General features: G+C 42.7%; 1 protein-coding gene across 1 annotated transcript in view; it reads right to left on the reverse strand.

The window, feature by feature from the left end:
- Positions 1–20,889, reverse strand: part of LOC109886633 (LARGE xylosyl- and glucuronyltransferase 1-like) — a 121,396-nt gene that overhangs the window by 60,300 nt on the left and 40,207 nt on the right. The window contains exon 2 of the mRNA XM_031819488.1: positions 14,993–15,315. Within this exon, the coding sequence (XP_031675348.1) occupies positions 14,993–15,315 (323 nt within the window). The remainder of the gene's footprint in view (positions 1–14,992; positions 15,316–20,889) is intronic.

Below are 20,889 nucleotides of genomic sequence, written 5' to 3' on the forward strand. Positions count from 1 at the left end.
CATTATCTATAGTCTTCTCTACAAACTCTGTTAGTTCATTATCTATGGTCTTCTCTACAAACTCTGTTAGTTCATTTCAACGGTCTTCTCTACAAACTCTGTTAGTTCATTATCTACAGTCTTCTCTACAAACTCTGTTAGTTCATTATCTACGGTCTTCTCTACAAACTCTGTTAGTTCATTATCTACGGTCTTCTCTACAAACTCTGTTAGTTCATTATCTACGGTCTTCTCTACAAACTCTGTTAGTTCATTATCTACGGTCTTCTCTACAAACTCTGTTAGTTCATTATCTACAGTCTTCTCTACAAACTCTGTTAGTTCATTATCTATGGTCTTCTCTACAAACTCTGTTAGTTCATTATCTATGGTCTTCTCTACAAACTCTGTTAGTTCATTATCTATGGTCTTCTCTACAAACTCTGTTAGTTCATTATCTACGGTCTTCTCTACAAACTCTGTTAGTTCATTATCTACGGTCTTCTCTACAAACTCTGTTAGTTCATTATCTACGGTCTTCTCTACAAACTCTGTTAGTTCATTATCTACGGTCTTCTCTACAAACTCTGTTAGTTCATTATCTACGGTCTTCTCTACAAACTCTGTTAGTTCATTATCTATAGTCTTCTCTACAAACTCTGTTAGTTCATTATCTACAGTCTTCTCTACAAACTCTGTTAGTTCATTATCTACGGTCTTCTCTACAAACTCTGTTAGTTCATTATCTACGGTCTTCTCTACAAACTCTGTTAGTTCATTATCTACGGTCTTCTCTACAAACTCTGTTAGTTCATTATCTATAGTCTTCTCTACAAACTCTGTTAGTTCATTATCTACAGTCTTCTCTACAAACTCTGTTAGTTCATTATCTACGGTCTTCTCTACAAACTCTGTTAGTTCATTATCTACGGTCTTCTCTACAAACTCTGTTAGTTCATTATCTACGGTCTTCTCTACAAACTCTGTTAGTTCATTATCTACAGTCTTCTCTACAAACACTGTTAGTTCATTATCTACGGTCTTCTCTACAAACTCTGTTAGTTCATTATCTATGGTCTTCTCTACAAACTCTGTTAGTTCATTATCTACAGTCTTCTCTACAAACACTGTTAGTTCATTATCTACGGTCTTCTCTACAAACTCTGTTAGTTCATTATCTATGGTCTTCTCTACAAACTCTGTTAGTTCATTATCTATGGTCTTCTCTACAAACTCTGTTAGTTCATTATCTACGGTCTTCTCTACAAACTCTGTTAGTTCATTATCTATGGTCTTCTCTACAAACTCTGTTAGTTCATTATCTATAGTCTTCTCTACAAACTCTGTTAGTTCATTATCTATAGTCTTCTCTACAAACTCTGTTAGTTCATTATCTATGGTCTTCTCTACAAACTCTGTTAGTTCATTATCTATGGTCTTCTCTACAAACTCTGTTAGTTCATTATCTACGGTCTTCTCTACAAACTCTGTTAGTTCATTATCTATGGTCTTCTCTACAAACTCTGTTAGTTCATTATCTATGGTCTTCTCTACAAACTCTGTTAGTTCATTATCTATGGTCTTCTCTACAAACTCTGTTAGTTCATTATCTATGGTCTTCTCTACAAACTCTGTTAGTTCATTATCTACGGTCTTCTCTACAAACTCTGTTAGTTCATTATCTATGGTCTTCTCTACAAACTCTGTTAGTTCATTATCTATAGTCTTCTCTACAAACTCTGTTAGTTCATTATCTATGGTCTTCTCTACAAACTCTGTTAGTTCATTTTCAACGGTCTTCTCTACAAACTCTGTTAGTTCATTATCTATAGTCTTCTCTACAAACTCTGTTAGTTCATTATCTATGGTCTTCTCTACAAACTCTGTTAGTTCATTATCTATGGTCTTCTCTACAAACTCTGTTAGTTCATTATCTATAGTCTTCTCTACAAACTCTGTTAGTTCATTATCTATGGTCTTCTCTACAAACTCTGTTAGTTCATTATCTATGGTCTTCTCTACAAACTCTGTTAGTTCATTATCTACAGTCTTCTCTACAAACTCTGTTAGTTCATTATCTACGGTCTTCTCTACAAACTCTGTTAGTTCATTATCTACGGTCTTCTCTACAAACTCTGTTAGTTCATTATCTACGGTCTTCTCTACAAACTCTGTTAGTTCATTATCTACGGTCTTCTCTACAAACTCTGTTAGTTCATTATCTACAGTCTTCTCTACAAACTCTGTTAGTTCATTATCTATGGTCTTCTCTACAAACTCTGTTAGTTCATTATCTATGGTCTTCTCTACAAACTCTGTTAGTTCATTATCTATGGTCTTCTCTACAAACTCTGTTAGTTCATTATCTACGGTCTTCTCTACAAACTCTGTTAGTTCATTATCTACGGTCTTCTCTACAAACTCTGTTAGTTCATTATCTACGGTCTTCTCTACAAACTCTGTTAGTTCATTATCTACGGTCTTCTCTACAAACTCTGTTAGTTCATTATCTACGGTCTTCTCTACAAACTCTGTTAGTTCATTATCTACGGTCTTCTCTACAAACTCTGTTAGTTCATTATCTACAGTCTTCTCTACAAACTCTGTTAGTTCATTATCTACGGTCTTCTCTACAAACTCTGTTAGTTCATTATCTACGGTCTTCTCTACAAACTCTGTTAGTTCATTATCTACAGTCTTCTCTACAAACTCTGTTAGTTCATTATCTATGGTCTTCTCTACAAACTCTGTTAGTTCATTATCTACGGTCTTCTCTACAAACTCTGTTAGTTCATTATCTATGGTCTTCTCTACAAACTCTGTTAGTTCATTTTCTACGGTCTTCTCTACAAACTCTGTTAGTTCATTATCTATGGTCTTCTCTACAAACTCTGTTAGTTCATTATCTACGGTCTTCTCTACAAACTCTGTTAGTTCATTATCTACGGTCTTCTCTACAAACTCTGTTAGTTCATTATCTATGGTCTTCTCTACAAACTCTGTTAGTTCATTATCTACGGTCTTCTCTACAAACTCTGTTAGTTCATTATCTATGGTCTTCTCTACAAACGCACACTGTTAGTTCATTATCTACGGTCTTCTCTACAAACTCTGTTAGTTCATTATCTATGGTCTTCTCTACAAACTCTGTTAGTTCATTTTCTACGGTCTTCTCTACAAACTCTGTTAGTTCATTATCTACGGTCTTCTCTACAAACTCTGTTAGTTCATTATCTACGGTCTTCTCTACAAACTCTGTTAGTTCATTATCTATGGTCTTCTCTACAAACTCTGTTAGTTCATTATCTATGGTCTTCTCTACAAACTCTGTTAGTTCATTATCTATGGTCTTCTCTACAAACTCTGTTAGTTCATTATCTACAGTCTTCTCTACAAACTCTGTTAGTTCATTATCTACGGTCTTCTCTACAAACTCTGTTAGTTCATTATCTACAGTCTTCTCTACAAACTCTGTTAGTTCATTATCTACGGTCTTCTCTACAAACTCTGTTAGTTCATTATCTACGGTCTTCTCTACAAACTCTGTTAGTTCATTATCTACGGTCTTCTCTACAAACTCTGTTAGTTCATTATCTATGGTCTTCTCTACAAACTCTGTTAGTTCATTATCTACGGTCTTCTCTACAAACTCTGTTAGTTCATTATCTACGGTCTTCTCTACAAACTCTGTTAGTTCATTATCTATGGTCTTCTCTACAAACTCTGTTAGTTCATTATCTACGGTCTTCTCTACAAACTCTGTTAGTTCATTATCTATGGTCTTCTCTACAAACTCTGTTAGTTCATTATCTACGGTCTTCTCTACAAACACACACTGTTAGTTCATTATCTATAGTCTTCTCTACAAACTCTGTTCGTTCATTATCTACAGTCTTCTCTACAAACTCTGTTAGTTCATTATCTATAGTCTTCTCTACAAACACACACTGTTAGCCTGTTGGTTCATTATCTATGGTCTTCTCTACAAACACACACTGTTAGCCTGTTGGTTCATTATCTATAGTCTTCTCTACAAACACACACTGTTAGTTTATTATCTATAGTCTTCTCTACAAACTCTGTTCGTTCATTATCTACAGTCTTCTCTACAAACTCTGTTAGTTCATTATCTATAGTCTTCTCTACAAACACACACTGTTAGCCTGTTAGTTCATTATCTATGGTCTTCTCTACAAACACAGACAGTGGTCACAGACTGAGGACAGTAGAGATGGACCAATCAGGACAGTAGAGATGGACCAATCAGGACAGTAGAGATGGACCAATCAGGACAGTAGAGATGGACCAATCAGGACAGTAGAGATGGACCAATCAGGACAGTAGAGATGGACCAATAAGGACAGTAGAGATGGACCAATAAGGACAGTAGAGATGGACCAATAAGGACAGTAGAGATGCACCAATAAGGACAGTAGAGATGCACCAATAAGGACAGTAGAGATGGACCAATCAGGACAGTAGAGATGGACCAATAAGTACAGTAGAGATGGGCCAAGCGGGACAGTAGAGATGGGCCAAGCGGGACAGTAGAGATGGGCCAATCAGGACAGTAGAGATGGGCCAATCAGGACAGTAGAGATGGACCAATAAGGACAGTGGAGATGGACCAATAAGGACAGTAGAGATGGACCAATAAGGACAGTAGAGATGGACCAATAAGGACATTAGAGATGGACCAATAAGGACAGTAGAGATGGACCAATCGGGACAGTAGAGATGGGCCAATAAGGACATTAGAGATGGACCAATAAGGACTACTCAAAGCACAGTGCAGCTGGTAATACCCATCATGCCCTTTGTAAGAGCCTTGCTAGTGATGAACGTGTCTGAAATAGAAGAGATTTACTGTGACATCACAGTACTAAAGACCCTCCAACAAACCTGCTGTTAGAATGACCTGACAGACACTTAATGAGAGTAGCCATAATATCACAATATTTAACATGACCAGGCTTTAATATGACCAGACCTTCAACATGACCAGACCATCAACATGGCCAGGCTTTAATAAATAAATAGTCTGGGTGGCCATTTGATTAATTGTTCAGCAGTCTAATAGCTTGGGGGGTAGAGGCTGTTTCAGGAGCCTTTTGGTCCTAGATTTGGTGCTCTGGTACCGCTTGCCGTGAGGTAGCAGAGAAACCAGTCAATGACTTGGGTGACTGAAGTCTTTGACAATTTATCCAAGACTGACCAGTATGAAAATGTATGAACTCTGGTAATTGACAAAATAAAATAAAAAAAGTAGATTAGTGAATATATAAAATAGAAAGGTGTGTTAGATGTTTGGATGACCTTAGGTGGAGGTATAAAACGAATGGACTACATGCAGTGCTGAAGGTCACATTACTGGTGCATTTCTCTGGTAGAGAATCAATACCCACGTACACAGTACTGTCAGGATCAACTGTAGGAGGAGCAAACGCCACATTATTACTGGTGCATTTCTCTGGTAGAGAATCAATATCCACGTACACAGTACTGTCAGGATCAACTGTAGGAGGGGCTAACACACTAAACAGACAGGCTGATCTTATCTGATCTCCTCCTAGTGTAACTCACCTGACACTAGTCTACCAGTCTTATCTCCTCCTAGTGTAACTCACCTGACACTGTCTACCAGTCTTATCTCCTCCTAGTGTAACTCACCTGACACTAGTCTACCAGTCTTATCTCCTCCTAGTGTAACTCACCTGACACTAGTCTACCAGTCTTATCTCCTCCTAGTGTACCTCACCTGACACTAGTCTACCAGTCTTATCTCCTCCTAGTGTAACTCACCTCACACTAGTCTACCAGTCTTATCTTCTCTCCTCCTAGTGTACCTCACCTGACACTAGTCTACCAGTCTTATCTCCTCCTAGTGTAACTCACCTGACACTGTCTACCAGTCTTATCTTATCTCCTCCTAGTGTACCTCAACCGACACTAGTCTACCAGTCTTATCTTATCTCCTCCTAGTGTAACTCACCTCACACTAGTCTACCAGTCTTATCTTATCTCCTCCTAGTGTACCTCACCTGACACTAGTCTACCAGTCTTATCTCCTCCTAGTGTAACTCACCTGACACTGTCTACCAGTCTTATCTTATCTCCTCCTAGTGTACCTCAACCGACACTAGTCTACCAGTCTTATCTTATCTCCTCCTAGTGTAACTCACCTGACACTAATCTACCAGTCTTATCTTATCTCCTCCTAGTGTAACTCACCTGACACTAGTCTACCAGTCTTATCTCCTCCTAGTGTAACTCACCTGACACTGGTCTACCAGTCTTATCTCCTCCTAGTGTAACTCACCTGACACTAGTCTACCAGTCTTATCTCCTCCTAGTGTAACTCACCTGACACTGTCTACCAGTCTTATCTCCTCCTAGTGTAACTCACCTGACACTAATCTACCAGTCTTATCTTATCTCCTCCTAGTGTAACTCACCTGACACTAATCTACCAGTCTTATCTCCTCCTAGTGTAACTCACCTGACACTAATCTACCAGTCTTATCTTATCTCCTCCTAGTGTAACTCACCTGACACTAATCTACCAGTCTTATCTCCTCCTAGTGTAACTCACCTGACACTAGTCTACCAGTCTTATCTTATCTCCTCCTAGTGTAACTCACCTGACACTAGTCTACCAGTCTTATCTCCTCCTAGTGTAACTCACCTCACACTAGTCTACCAGTCTTATCTCCTCCTAGTGTACCTCACCTGACACTAGTATACCAGTCTTGTCTCCTCCTAGTGTAACTCACCTGACACTAGTCTACCAGTCTTATCTCCTCCTAGTGTAACTCACCTCACACTAGTCTACCAGTCTTATCTTATCTCCTCCTAGTGTACCTCACCTGACACTAGTCTACCAGTCTTATCTCCTCCTAGTGTAACTCACCTCACACTAGTCTACCAGTCTTATCTCCTCCTAGTGTAACTCACCTGACACTGTCTACCAGTCTTATCTTATCTCCTCCTAGTGTACCTCAACCGACACTAGTCTACCAGTCTTATCTTATCTCCTCCTAGTGTAACTCACCTGACACTAGTCTACCAGTCTTATCTCCTCCTAGTGTAACTCACCTCACACTAGTCTACCAGTCTTATCTCCTCCTAGTGTACCTCACCTGACACTAGTATACCAGTCTTGTCTCCTCCTAGTGTAACTCACCTGACACTAGTCTACCAGTCTTATCTCCTCCTAGTGTAACTCACCTCACACTAGTCTACCAGTCTTATCTTATCTCCTCCTAGTGTACCTCACCTGACACTAGTCTACCAGTCTTATCTCCTCCTAGTGTAACTCACCTCACACTAGTCTACCAGTCTTATCTCCTCCTAGTGTAACTCACCTGACACTGTCTACCAGTCTTATCTCCTCCTAGTGTAACTCACCTGACACTAATCTACCAGTCTTATCTTATCTCCTCCTAGTGTACCTCAACCGACACTAGTCTACCAGTCTTATCTTATCTCCTCCTAGTGTAACTCACCTGACACTAGTCTACCAGTCTTATCTCCTCCTAGTGTAACTCACCTCACACTAGTCTACCAGTCTTATCTTATCTCCTCCTAGTGTACCTCACCTGACACTAGTCTACCAGTCTTATCTCCTCCTAGTGTAACTCACCTCACACTAGTCTACCAGTCTTATCTCCTCCTAGTGTAACTCACCTGACACTGTCTACCAGTCTTATCTCCTCCTAGTGTAACTCACCTGACACTAATCTACCAGTCTTATCTTATCTCCTCCTAGTGTAACTCACCTGACACTAATCTACCAGTCTTATCTTATCTCCTCCTAGTGTAACTCACCTGACACTAGTCTACCAGTCTTATCTCCTCCTAGTGTAACTCACCTGACACTGGTCTACCAGTCTTATCTCCTCCTAGTGTAACTCACCTGACACTAGTCTACCAGTCTTATCTCCTCCTAGTGTAACTCACCTGACACTGTCTACCAGTCTTATCTCCTCCTAGTGTAACTCACCTGACACTAATCTACCAGTCTTATCTTATCTCCTCCTAGTGTAACTCACCTGACACTAATCTACCAGTCTTATCTCCTCCTAGTGTAACTCACCTGACACTAGTCTACCAGTCTTATCTTATCTCCTCCTAGTGTAACTCACCTGACACTAGTCTACCAGTCTTATCTCCTCCTAGTGTAACTCACCTCACACTAGTCTACCAGTCTTATCTCCTCCTAGTGTACCTCACCTGACACTAGTATACCAGTCTTGTCTCCTCCTAGTGTAACTCACCTGACACTAGTCTACCAGTCTTATCTCCTCCTAGTGTAACTCACCTCACACTAGTCTACCAGTCTTATCTTATCTCCTCCTAGTGTACCTCACCTGACACTAGTCTACCAGTCTTATCTCCTCCTAGTGTAACTCACCTCACACTAGTCTACCAGTCTTATCTCCTCCTAGTGTAACTCACCTGACACTGTCTACCAGTCTTATCTCCTCCTAGTGTAACTCACCTGACACTAATCTACCAGTCTTATCTTATCTCCTCCTAGTGTACCTCAACCGACACTAGTCTACCAGTCTTATCTTATCTCCTCCTAGTGTAACTCACCTGACACTAGTCTACCAGTCTTATCTCCTCCTAGTGTAACTCACCTCACACTAGTCTACCAGTCTTATCTCCTCCTAGTGTACCTCACCTGACACTAGTATACCAGTCTTGTCTCCTCCTAGTGTAACTCACCTGACACTAGTCTACCAGTCTTATCTCCTCCTAGTGTAACTCACCTCACACTAGTCTACCAGTCTTATCTTATCTCCTCCTAGTGTACCTCACCTGACACTAGTCTACCAGTCTTATCTCCTCCTAGTGTAACTCACCTCACACTAGTCTACCAGTCTTATCTCCTCCTAGTGTAACTCACCTGACACTGTCTACCAGTCTTATCTCCTCCTAGTGTAACTCACCTGACACTAATCTACCAGTCTTATCTTATCTCCTCCTAGTGTACCTCAACCGACACTAGTCTACCAGTCTTATCTTATCTCCTCCTAGTGTAACTCACCTGACACTAGTCTACCAGTCTTATCTCCTCCTAGTGTAACTCACCTCACACTAGTCTACCAGTCTTATCTTATCTCCTCCTAGTGTACCTCACCTGACACTAGTCTACCAGTCTTATCTCCTCCTAGTGTAACTCACCTCACACTAGTCTACCAGTCTTATCTCCTCCTAGTGTAACTCACCTGACACTGTCTACCAGTCTTATCTCCTCCTAGTGTAACTCACCTGACACTAATCTACCAGTCTTATCTTATCTCCTCCTAGTGTACCTCAACCGACACTAGTCTACCAGTCTTATCTTATCTCCTCCTAGTGTAACTCACCTGACACTAGTCTACCAGTCTTATCTCCTCCTAGTGTAACTCACCTGACACTGTCTACCAGTCTTATCTCCTCCTAGTGTAACTCACCTGACACTAATCTACCAGTCTTATCTTATCTCCTCCTAGTGTAACTCACCTGACACTAATCTACCAGTCTTATCTCCTCCTAGTGTAACTCACCTGACACTAATCTACCAGTCTTATCTTATCTCCTCCTAGTGTAACTCACCTGACACTAATCTACCAGTCTTATCTCCTCCTAGTGTAACTCACCTGACACTAGTCTACCAGTCTTATCTTATCTCCTCCTAGTGTAACTCACCTGACACTAGTCTACCAGTCTTATCTCCTCCTAGTGTAACTCACCTCACACTAGTCTACCAGTCTTATCTCCTCCTAGTGTACCTCACCTGACACTAGTATACCAGTCTTGTCTCCTCCTAGTGTAACTCACCTGACACTAGTCTACCAGTCTTATCTCCTCCTAGTGTAACTCACCTCACACTAGTCTACCAGTCTTATCTTATCTCCTCCTAGTGTACCTCACCTGACACTAGTCTACCAGTCTTATCTCCTCCTAGTGTAACTCACCTCACACTAGTCTACCAGTCTTATCTCCTCCTAGTGTAACTCACCTGACACTGTCTACCAGTCTTATCTTATCTCCTCCTAGTGTACCTCAACCGACACTAGTCTACCAGTCTTATCTTATCTCCTCCTAGTGTAACTCACCTGAAACTAGTCTACCAGTCTTATCTCCTCCTAGTGTAACTCACCTCACACTAGTCTACCAGTCTTATCTCCTCCTAGTGTACCTCACCTGACACTAGTATACCAGTCTTGTCTCCTCCTAGTGTAACTCACCTGACACTAGTCTACCAGTCTTATCTCCTCCTAGTGTAACTCACCTCACACTAGTCTACCAGTCTTATCTTATCTCCTCCTAGTGTACCTCACCTGACACTAGTCTACCAGTCTTATCTCCTCCTAGTGTAACTCACCTCACACTAGTCTACCAGTCTTATCTCCTCCTAGTGTAACTCACCTGACACTGTCTACCAGTCTTATCTCCTCCTAGTGTAACTCACCTGACACTAATCTACCAGTCTTATCTTATCTCCTCCTAGTGTACCTCAACCGACACTAGTCTACCAGTCTTATCTTATCTCCTCCTAGTGTAACTCACCTGACACTAGTCTACCAGTCTTATCTCCTCCTAGTGTAACTCACCTCACACTAGTCTACCAGTCTTATCTTATCTCCTCCTAGTGTACCTCACCTGACACTAGTCTACCAGTCTTATCTCCTCCTAGTGTAACTCACCTCACACTAGTCTACCAGTCTTATCTCCTCCTAGTGTAACTCACCTGACACTGTCTACCAGTCTTATCTCCTCCTAGTGTAACTCACCTGACACTAATCTACCAGTCTTATCTTATCTCCTCCTAGTGTAACTCACCTGACACTAATCTACCAGTCTTATCTTATCTCCTCCTAGTGTAACTCACCTGACACTAGTCTACCAGTCTTATCTCCTCCTAGTGTAACTCACCTGACACTGGTCTACCAGTCTTATCTCCTCCTAGTGTAACTCACCTGACACTAGTCTACCAGTCTTATCTCCTCCTAGTGTAACTCACCTGACACTGTCTACCAGTCTTATCTCCTCCTAGTGTAACTCACCTGACACTAATCTACCAGTCTTATCTTATCTCCTCCTAGTGTAACTCACCTGACACTAATCTACCAGTCTTATCTCCTCCTAGTGTAACTCACCTGACACTAGTCTACCAGTCTTATCTTATCTCCTCCTAGTGTAACTCACCTGACACTAGTCTACCAGTCTTATCTCCTCCTAGTGTAACTCACCTCACACTAGTCTACCAGTCTTATCTCCTCCTAGTGTACCTCACCTGACACTAGTATACCAGTCTTGTCTCCTCCTAGTGTAACTCACCTGACACTAGTCTACCAGTCTTATCTCCTCCTAGTGTAACTCACCTCACACTAGTCTACCAGTCTTATCTTATCTCCTCCTAGTGTACCTCACCTGACACTAGTCTACCAGTCTTATCTCCTCCTAGTGTAACTCACCTCACACTAGTCTACCAGTCTTATCTCCTCCTAGTGTAACTCACCTGACACTGTCTACCAGTCTTATCTCCTCCTAGTGTAACTCACCTGACACTAATCTACCAGTCTTATCTTATCTCCTCCTAGTGTACCTCAACCGACACTAGTCTACCAGTCTTATCTTATCTCCTCCTAGTGTAACTCACCTGACACTAGTCTACCAGTCTTATCTCCTCCTAGTGTAACTCACCTCACACTAGTCTACCAGTCTTATCTCCTCCTAGTGTACCTCACCTGACACTAGTATACCAGTCTTGTCTCCTCCTAGTGTAACTCACCTGACACTAGTCTACCAGTCTTATCTCCTCCTAGTGTAACTCACCTCACACTAGTCTACCAGTCTTATCTTATCTCCTCCTAGTGTACCTCACCTGACACTAGTCTACCAGTCTTATCTCCTCCTAGTGTAACTCACCTCACACTAGTCTACCAGTCTTATCTCCTCCTAGTGTAACTCACCTGACACTGTCTACCAGTCTTATCTCCTCCTAGTGTAACTCACCTGACACTAATCTACCAGTCTTATCTTATCTCCTCCTAGTGTACCTCAACCGACACTAGTCTACCAGTCTTATCTTATCTCCTCCTAGTGTAACTCACCTGACACTAGTCTACCAGTCTTATCTCCTCCTAGTGTAACTCACCTCACACTAGTCTACCAGTCTTATCTTATCTCCTCCTAGTGTACCTCACCTGACACTAGTCTACCAGTCTTATCTCCTCCTAGTGTAACTCACCTCACACTAGTCTACCAGTCTTATCTCCTCCTAGTGTAACTCACCTGACACTAATCTACCAGTCTTATCTTATCTCCTCCTAGTGTACCTCAACCGACACTAGTCTACCAGTCTTATCTTATCTCCTCCTAGTGTAACTCACCTGACACTAGTCTACCAGTCTTATCTCCTCCTAGTGTAACTCACCTCACACTAGTCTACCAGTCTTATCTTATCTCCTCCTAGTGTACCTCACCTGACACTAGTCTACCAGTCTTATCTCCTCCTAGTGTAACTCACCTCACACTAGTCTACCAGTCTTATCTCCTCCTAGTGTAACTCACCTGACACTGTCTACCAGTCTTATCTCCTCCTAGTGTAACTCACCTGACACTAATCTACCAGTCTTATCTTATCTCCTCCTAGTGTACCTCAACCGACACTAGTCTACCAGTCTTATCTTATCTCCTCCTAGTGTAACTCACCTGACACTAGTCTACCAGTCTTATCTCCTCCTAGTGTAACTCACCTCACACTAGTCTACCAGTCTTATCTCCTCCTAGTGTACCTCACCTGACACTAGTATACCAGTCTTGTCTCCTCCTAGTGTAACTCACCTGACACTAGTCTACCAGTCTTATCTCCTCCTAGTGTAACTCACCTCACACTAGTCTACCAGTCTTATCTCCTCCTAGTGTACCTCACCTGACACTAGTATACCAGTCTTGTCTCCTCCTAGTGTAACTCACCTGACACTGTCTACCAGTCTTATCTCCTCCTAGTGTAACTCACCTGACACTAATCTACCAGTCTTATCTTATCTCCTCCTAGTGTAACTCACCTGACACTAGTCTACCAGTCTTATCTCCTCCTAGTGTAACTCACCTCACACTAGTCTACCAGTCTCATCTCCTCCTAGTGTAACTCACCTGACACTAGTCTACCAGTCTTATCTCCTCCTAGTGTAACTCACCTGACACTAGTCTACCAGTCTTATCTCCTCCTAGTGTAACTCACCTGACACTAGTCTACCAGTCTTATCTCCTCCTAGTGTAACTCACCTGACACTAGTCTACCAGTCTTATCTTATCTCCTCCTAGTGTAACTCACCTGACACTAGTCTACCAGTCTTATCTTATCTCCTCCTAGTGTAACTCACCTGACACTGGTCTACCAGTCTTATCTCCTCCTAGTGTAACTCACCTGACACTAGTCTACCAGTCTTATCTCCTCCTAGTGTAACTCACCTGACACTGTCTACCAGTCTTATCTCCTCCTAGTGTAACTCACCTGACACTAATCTACCAGTCTTATCTTATCTCCTCCTAGTGTAACTCACCTGACACTAATCTACCAGTCTTATCTCCTCCTAGTGTAACTCACCTGACACTAGTCTACCAGTCTTATCTCCTCCTAGTGTAACTCACCTCACACTAGTCTACCAGTCTTATCTCCTCCTAGTGTACCTCACCTGACACTAGTATACCAGTCTTGTCTCCTCCTAGTGTAACTCACCTGACACTAGTCTACCAGTCTTATCTCCTCCTAGTGTAACTCACCTCACACTAGTCTACCAGTCTTATCTTATCTCCTCCTAGTGTACCTCACCTGACACTAGTCTACCAGTCTTATCTCCTCCTAGTGTAACTCACCTCACACTAGTCTACCAGTCTTATCTCCTCCTAGTGTAACTCACCTGACACTGTCTACCAGTCTTATCTCCTCCTAGTGTAACTCACCTGACACTAATCTACCAGTCTTATCTTATCTCCTCCTAGTGTACCTCAACCGACACTAGTCTACCAGTCTTATCTTATCTCCTCCTAGTGTAACTCACCTGACACTAGTCTACCAGTCTTATCTCCTCCTAGTGTAACTCACCTCACACTAGTCTACCAGTCTTATCTCCTCCTAGTGTAACTCACCTCACACTAGTCTACCAGTCTTATCTCCTCCTAGTGTAACTCACCTGACACTGTCTACCAGTCTTATCTCCTCCTAGTGTAACTCACCTGACACTAGTCTACCAGTCTTATCTCCTCCTAGTGTAACTCACCTCACACTAGTCTACCAGTCTCATCTCCTCCTAGTGTAACTCACCTGACACTAGTCTACCAGTCTTATCTCCTCCTAGTGTAACTCACCTGACACTAGTCTACCAGTCTTATCTCCTCCTAGTGTAACTCACCTGACACTAGTCTACCAGTCTTATCTCCTCCTAGTGTAACTCACCTGACACTAGTCTACCAGTCTTATCTTATCTCCTCCTAGTGTAACTCACCTGACACTAGTCTACCAGTCTTATCTTATCTCCTCCTAGTGTAACTCACCTGACACTAGTCTACCAGTCTTATCTCCTCCTAGTGTAACTCACCTGACACTAGTCTACCAGTCTTATCTTATCTCCTCCTAGTGTAACTCACCTGACACTATTCTACCAGTCTTATCTCCTCCTAGTGTAACTCACCTCACACTAGTCTACCAGTCTTATCTTATCTCCTCCTAGTCTAACTCACCTGACACTAGTCTACCAGTCTTATCTTATCTCCTCCTAGTGTAACTCACCTGACACTAGTCTACCAGTCTTATCTCCTCCTAGTGTAACTCACCTGACACTAGTCTACCAGTCTTGTCTCCTCCTAGTGTAACTCACCTGACACTAGTCTACCAGTCTTATCTCCTCCTAGTGTAACTCACCTCACACTAGTCTACCAGTCTTATCTTATCTCCTCCTAGTGTACCTCACCTGACACTAGTCTACCAGTCTTATCTCCTCCTAGTGTAACTCACCTCACACTTGTCTACCGCTGGCTGCTGCACACAGTCTGACCTGTTGCCCGAGGAGCCAGCTTTAAGCCCCGCCTCGTTGTCCCCTGTTCCCTCCTCCGAGTGAGTCTTGCTCTGGTTGCCGCGGTGATTGGTGTGATGTGGAGCAGGGCCAGCAGGGCTCCGGGGGGGTCGGCTGAGTTCACGGCGGAGAAGTTGGTTCTCCTCTTCGACCTCACGGACCCTCAGCTCCAACGCCTCCCTAGACACACCCCCTCCCAAGGCCCCGCCCCTGGCCGTCAACGTGGACAACTGAGGCAACAGGGGGGACAGGGGGAGGGGCTTCACTGTAGAGGGGGAGGAGACAGAGAAACAGGAAGTTGATCAGAAGCAATAGTGCCACATTCATTAAGTCAACTGAGGACCACATTAAATCAGCTCACTGGCCAGTTGCGGCTCGTAAACCACGAGTTTAAGACCACTGCAATAAGCCATTCGCCTGGTCCCAGATAAGTATGTGTTCAAGCCAACTGATCTTCAGCTGGCTAAAGCTCAGGCAGAATTGGTACAAGCCCCGCAGCAGGATATCATCACTTCAGGGTATAGACTCAGCAGGGTTCTCAATTTCAACTTTAACTCAACTCTTAACTCGGCTTGCCTCAACTTCTCTCCGTGAATCAATATGAATCACTGACATTGCTGGATGTGATGTGAGGAAAGATGAAACCAGAGCACTACGACTGCAGAAGAAGCACCGGAGACAAGGAGTAATGTCACTGATTAGTGTTTAGTATATATATATATATATATCAGTCTAGCATCAGTGATTAGTATATCTATCAGCCTATCAGTGATTAGTATATCTATCAGCCTATCAGTGATTAGTATATATATATCAGCCTAGCATCAGTGATTAGTATATCTATCAGCCTATCAGTGATTAGTATATCTATCAGCCTATCAGTGATTAGTATATCTATCAGTCTATCAGTGATTAGTATATCTATCAGTCTATCAGTGATTAGTATATCTATCAGCCTATCAGTGATTAGTATATCTATCAGCCTATCAGTGATTAGTATATCTATCAGCCTAGCATCAGTGATTAGTATATCTATCAGCCTATCAGTGATTAGTATATCTATCAGCCTATCAGTGATTAGTATATCTATCAGTCTAGCATCAGTGATTAGTATATCTATCAGCCTATCAGTGATTAGTATATCTATCAGCCTATCAGTGATTAGTATATCTATCAGCCTATCAGTGATTAGTATATCTATCAGCCTATCAGTGATTAGTATATCTATCAGCCTATCAGTGATTAGTATATATATCAGCCTATCAGTGATTAGTATTTCTATCAGCCTATCAGTGATTAGTATATATATCAGCCTATCAGTGATTAGTATATCTATCAGCCTATCAGTGATTAGTATATCTATCAGCCTAGCATCAGTGATTAGTATATATATCAGTCTAGCATCAGTGATTAGTATATCTATCAGCCTATCAGTGATTAGTATATATATCAGCCTAGCATCAGTGATTAGTATATCTATCAGCCTATCAGTGATTAGTATATATATATCAGCCTAGGATCAGTGATTAGTATATCTATCAGCCTAGGATCAGTGATTAGTATATATATCAGCCTAGGATCAGTGATTAGTAGATATATCAGTCTAGCATCAGTGATTAGTATATCTATCAGCCTATCAGTGATTAGTATATCTATCAGCAGCATCAGTGATGTTTTATATCACTGTACTAAGAGGAGATGTTAAAGTGTTCCCAGCATCAGTGATGTTTTATATCACTGTACTAAGAGGAGATGTTAAAGTGTTCCCAGCATCAGTGATGTTTTATATCACTGTCCCTAAGAGGAGATGTTAAAGTGTTCCCAGCATCAGTGATGTTTTATATCACTGTACTAAGAGGAGATGTTAAAGTCTTCACAGCAACAGCAGCATCGGGCTGAATGTCAAAAGACCTAATGGAGGCTGAGGTTTCAAATTAGCAGTCAGGTCCAAGTGATGCATCTCTAGCCTTGGAGCACACAGATATCGTTCAATCAATATCCTGGATACTGAGAGGAGAGCCGGGGGCTATAGCTACGCGCACCAGGCTCTAATTTCAGCCAGTATCAATTGCTCCTCTCCTCTTTTTTTCCCCCCCCGATATGTCCTCAGACATGAGAGAATATGGAGTTACTTTCGTGTCATCTAATATCAAGCAACAAAAAAAACGTCTGAAGTCCAGAACAACATTTGAAGTGTTGCAAAACAGAGAGAAAAAATAACGAGAACATTCATTGTAAGGAAATGAAATGCGAGAACAAATGTTTTGTTAATGAACGGGACATTTTGTCTTCTTCTTCTTCTTCTTGTTGAAACATTGAACCTTTGAATTATTTAGCAGATGCTCTTATCCAGAGGATTTTTAAGGAAATCACCATGGCGATCAAACACCGTGGCCATCAATCACCATGGCAATCAAACACCGTGGCCAGCAAACACCATGGCCATCAATCACCATGGCCATCAAACACCGTGGCCATCAATCACCGTCTATTGTCCCTATCTATTGTCCCGATCTTTGCCTGCTATTGTCCCCATCTTAGCCTGCTATTGTCCCCATCTATTGTCCCGATCTTTGCCTACTATTGTCCCCGTCTATTGTCCCCGTCTATTGTCCCTATCTATTGTCCCCATCTTTGCCTGCTATTGTCCCCATCTTTGCCTGCTATTGTCCCTATCTATTGTCCCGATCTTTGCCTGCTATTGTCCCTATCTATTGTCCCTATCTTTGCCTGCTATTGTCCCGATCTTTGCCTGCTATTGTCCCTATCTATTGTCCCCATCTTTGCCTGCTATTGTCCCGATCTTTGCCTGCTATTGTCCCTATCTATTGTCCCGATCTTTGCCTGCTATTGTCCCCATCTATTGTCCTGATCTTTGCCTGCTATTGTCCCCATCTATTGTCCCCATCTTTGCCTGCTATTGTCCCCATCTATTGTCCCGATCTTTGCCTGCTATTGTCCCCATCTATTGTCCCCATCTTTGCCTGCTATTGTCCCCATCTATTGTCCATATCTTTGCCTGCTATTGTCCCCATGTATTGTCCCGATCTATGCCTGCTATTGTCCCCATCAATTGTCCCCATCTTTGCCTGCTATTGTCCCGATCTTTGCCTGCTATTGTCCCCATCTATTGTCCCCATCTTTGCCTGCTATTGTCCCCATCTATTGTCCCTATCTTTGCCTGCTATTGTCCCCATCTATTGTCCCTATCTTTGCCTGCTATTGTCCCCATCTATTGTCCCCATCTTTGCCTGCTATTGTCCCCATCTTTGCCTGCTATTGTCCCCATCTTTGCCTGCTATTGTCCCTATATATTGTCCCTATCTTTGCCTGCTATTGTCCCCATCATTGCCTCCTATTGTCCCTATCTTTGCCTGCTATTGTCCCCATCTAATGTCCCTATCTTTGCCTGCTATTGTCCCAATCTATTGTCCCTATCTTTGCCTGCTATTGTCCCTATCTTTGCCTGCTATTGTCCCTATCTATTGTCCCTATCTATTGTCCCCATCTTTGCCTGTATGTCCCTATCTTTGCCTGCTATTGTCCCTATCTGTTGTCCCTATTTTTGCCTGCTATTGTCCCTATCTATTGTGGGTTAACTGCCTTGTTCAAGGGCGACAGATATGTACCTTGTCAGCTCATGGATTCGATCATGCAACCTTCCGGTTACTAGCCCAACGCTCTAACCACTAGGCTACCTGCTGGTTACTGGTCCAACACTCTAACCACTAGGCTACCTGCTGGTTACTAGTCCAACGCTCTAACCACTAGGCTACCTGCTGGTTACTAGCCCAATGCTTTAACCACTAGGCTACCTGCTGGTTACTAGTCCAACGCTCTAACCACTAGGCTACCTGCTGGTTACTAGTCCAACACTCTAACCACAAGGCTACCTGCTGGTTACTAGTCCAACGCTCTAACCACTAGGCTACCTGCTGGTTACTAGTCCAACACTAACCACTAGGCTACCTGCTGGTTACTAGTCCAACGCTCTAACCACTAGGCTACCTGCTGGTTAGTAGTCCAACGCTCTAACCACTAGGCTACCTGCTGGTTACTAGTCCAACGCTCTAACCACTAGGCTACCTGCTGGTTACTAGTCCAACGCTCTAACCACTAGGCTACCTGCTGGTTACTAGTCCAACGCTCTAACCACTAGGCTACCTGCTGGTTACTAGTCCAACACTAACCACTAGGCTACCTGCTGGTTACTAGTCCACCGCTCTAACCACTAGGCTACCTGCTCTAACCACTAGGCTACCTGCTGGTTACTAGTCCAACCCTAACCACTAGGCTACCTGCTGGTTACTAGTCCAACGCTCTAACCACTAGGCTACCTGCTGGTTACTAGTCCAAGGCTCTAACCACTAGGCTACCTGCTGGTTACTAGTCCAACGCTCTAACCACTAGGCTACCTGCTGGTTACTGGTCCAACACTCTAACCACTAGGCTACCTGCTGGTTACTGGTCCAACACTCTCACCACTAGGCTACCTGCTGGTTACTAGTCCAACGCTCTAACCACTAGGCTACCTGCTGGTTACTAGTCCAACACTCTAACCACTAGGCTACCTGCTGGTTACTAGTCCAACGCTCTAAACACAAGGCTACCTGCTGGTTACTAGTCCAACACTCTAAACACTAGGCTACCTGCTGGTTACTAGTCCAACCCTAACCACTAGGCTACCTGCTGGTTACTAGTCCAACGCTCTAACCACTAGGCTACCTGCTGGTTACTAGTCCAACACTCTAACCACTAGGCTACCTGCTGGTTACTAGTCCAACGCTCTAAACACAAGGCTACCTGCTGGTTACTAGTCCAACGCTCTAAACACTAGGCTACCTGCTGGTTACTAGTCCAACGCTCTAAACACAAGGCTACCTGCTGGTTACTAGTCCAATGCTCTAAACACTAGGCTACCTGCTGGATGTCCTGATTTGTTGACATTTAATGTAATAGTAGGGGTGTTAACCTCAGTGTCCTGGATAACTGTAATTATGACCACGTAGTCATCCACCTCACTCCTCACCTCAACACCATGATAGCTGATGTGTGGTGAGTGTTCTGGCACAAAATGGTGGCTGTGCATCACCCAGGTGGGCTACACAGATTGGTAGTGGACGACTGTACTTTTGGGTTTTATTCTGGACTTGTGTTGCTTGATATTAAATGGCACTAAAGCAGCTCCAGGAGAGAAACAGTCAATGATGTTTGTGGATAGAAAGAAAAACAGTGTGTCTCCAGAGGTCGGTCGTGGTCCGTTCAGAGCTGTGAAGACCTCTCTGTACTCCCCCTCACTCTCTCTGCTCTCTCTATGACCCTGGAGTGATGAAGGGAGCAGAGAGAGAGGACAGAGAGAGAGAGAGGTCTCAGAGAAAAAAAACTCCCAATACTGCCGGATTAAATATAAAGCCTTTAGTTTCACAGTTCACTTCCTGTGAAAGACACAGCAAGCGTCCGTGTCCTCGCCACCTCTCCAATGCTAATTGGTGTCAGCAGGACTAATGCACTCTAATAGGTCCACAGAACTGAGTTTATTTATACTGTACTGTCTATAAATCTAATATACTGCTATTTATACTAGCTGTCTGGAGTAATGTTCCTCTGTACAGTAGTTTATAAACATAGTCAGCTAGCTGTCTGGAGTAATGTTCCTCTGTACAGTAGTTTATAAACATAGTCAGCTAGCTGTCTGGAGTAATGTTCCTCTGTAGTTTATAAACATAGTCAGCTAGCTGTCTGGAGTAATGTTCCTCTGTACAGTAGTTTATAAACATAGTCAGCTAGCTGTCTGGAGTAATGTTCCTCTGTAGTCTATAAACTTAGTCAGTTAGCTGTC

Source organism: Oncorhynchus kisutch, unplaced genomic scaffold, assembly GCF_002021735.2.
Source record: "Oncorhynchus kisutch isolate 150728-3 unplaced genomic scaffold, Okis_V2 scaffold2202, whole genome shotgun sequence".
In the NCBI taxonomy this organism is placed as follows: Eukaryota; Metazoa; Chordata; class Actinopteri; order Salmoniformes; family Salmonidae; genus Oncorhynchus; species Oncorhynchus kisutch.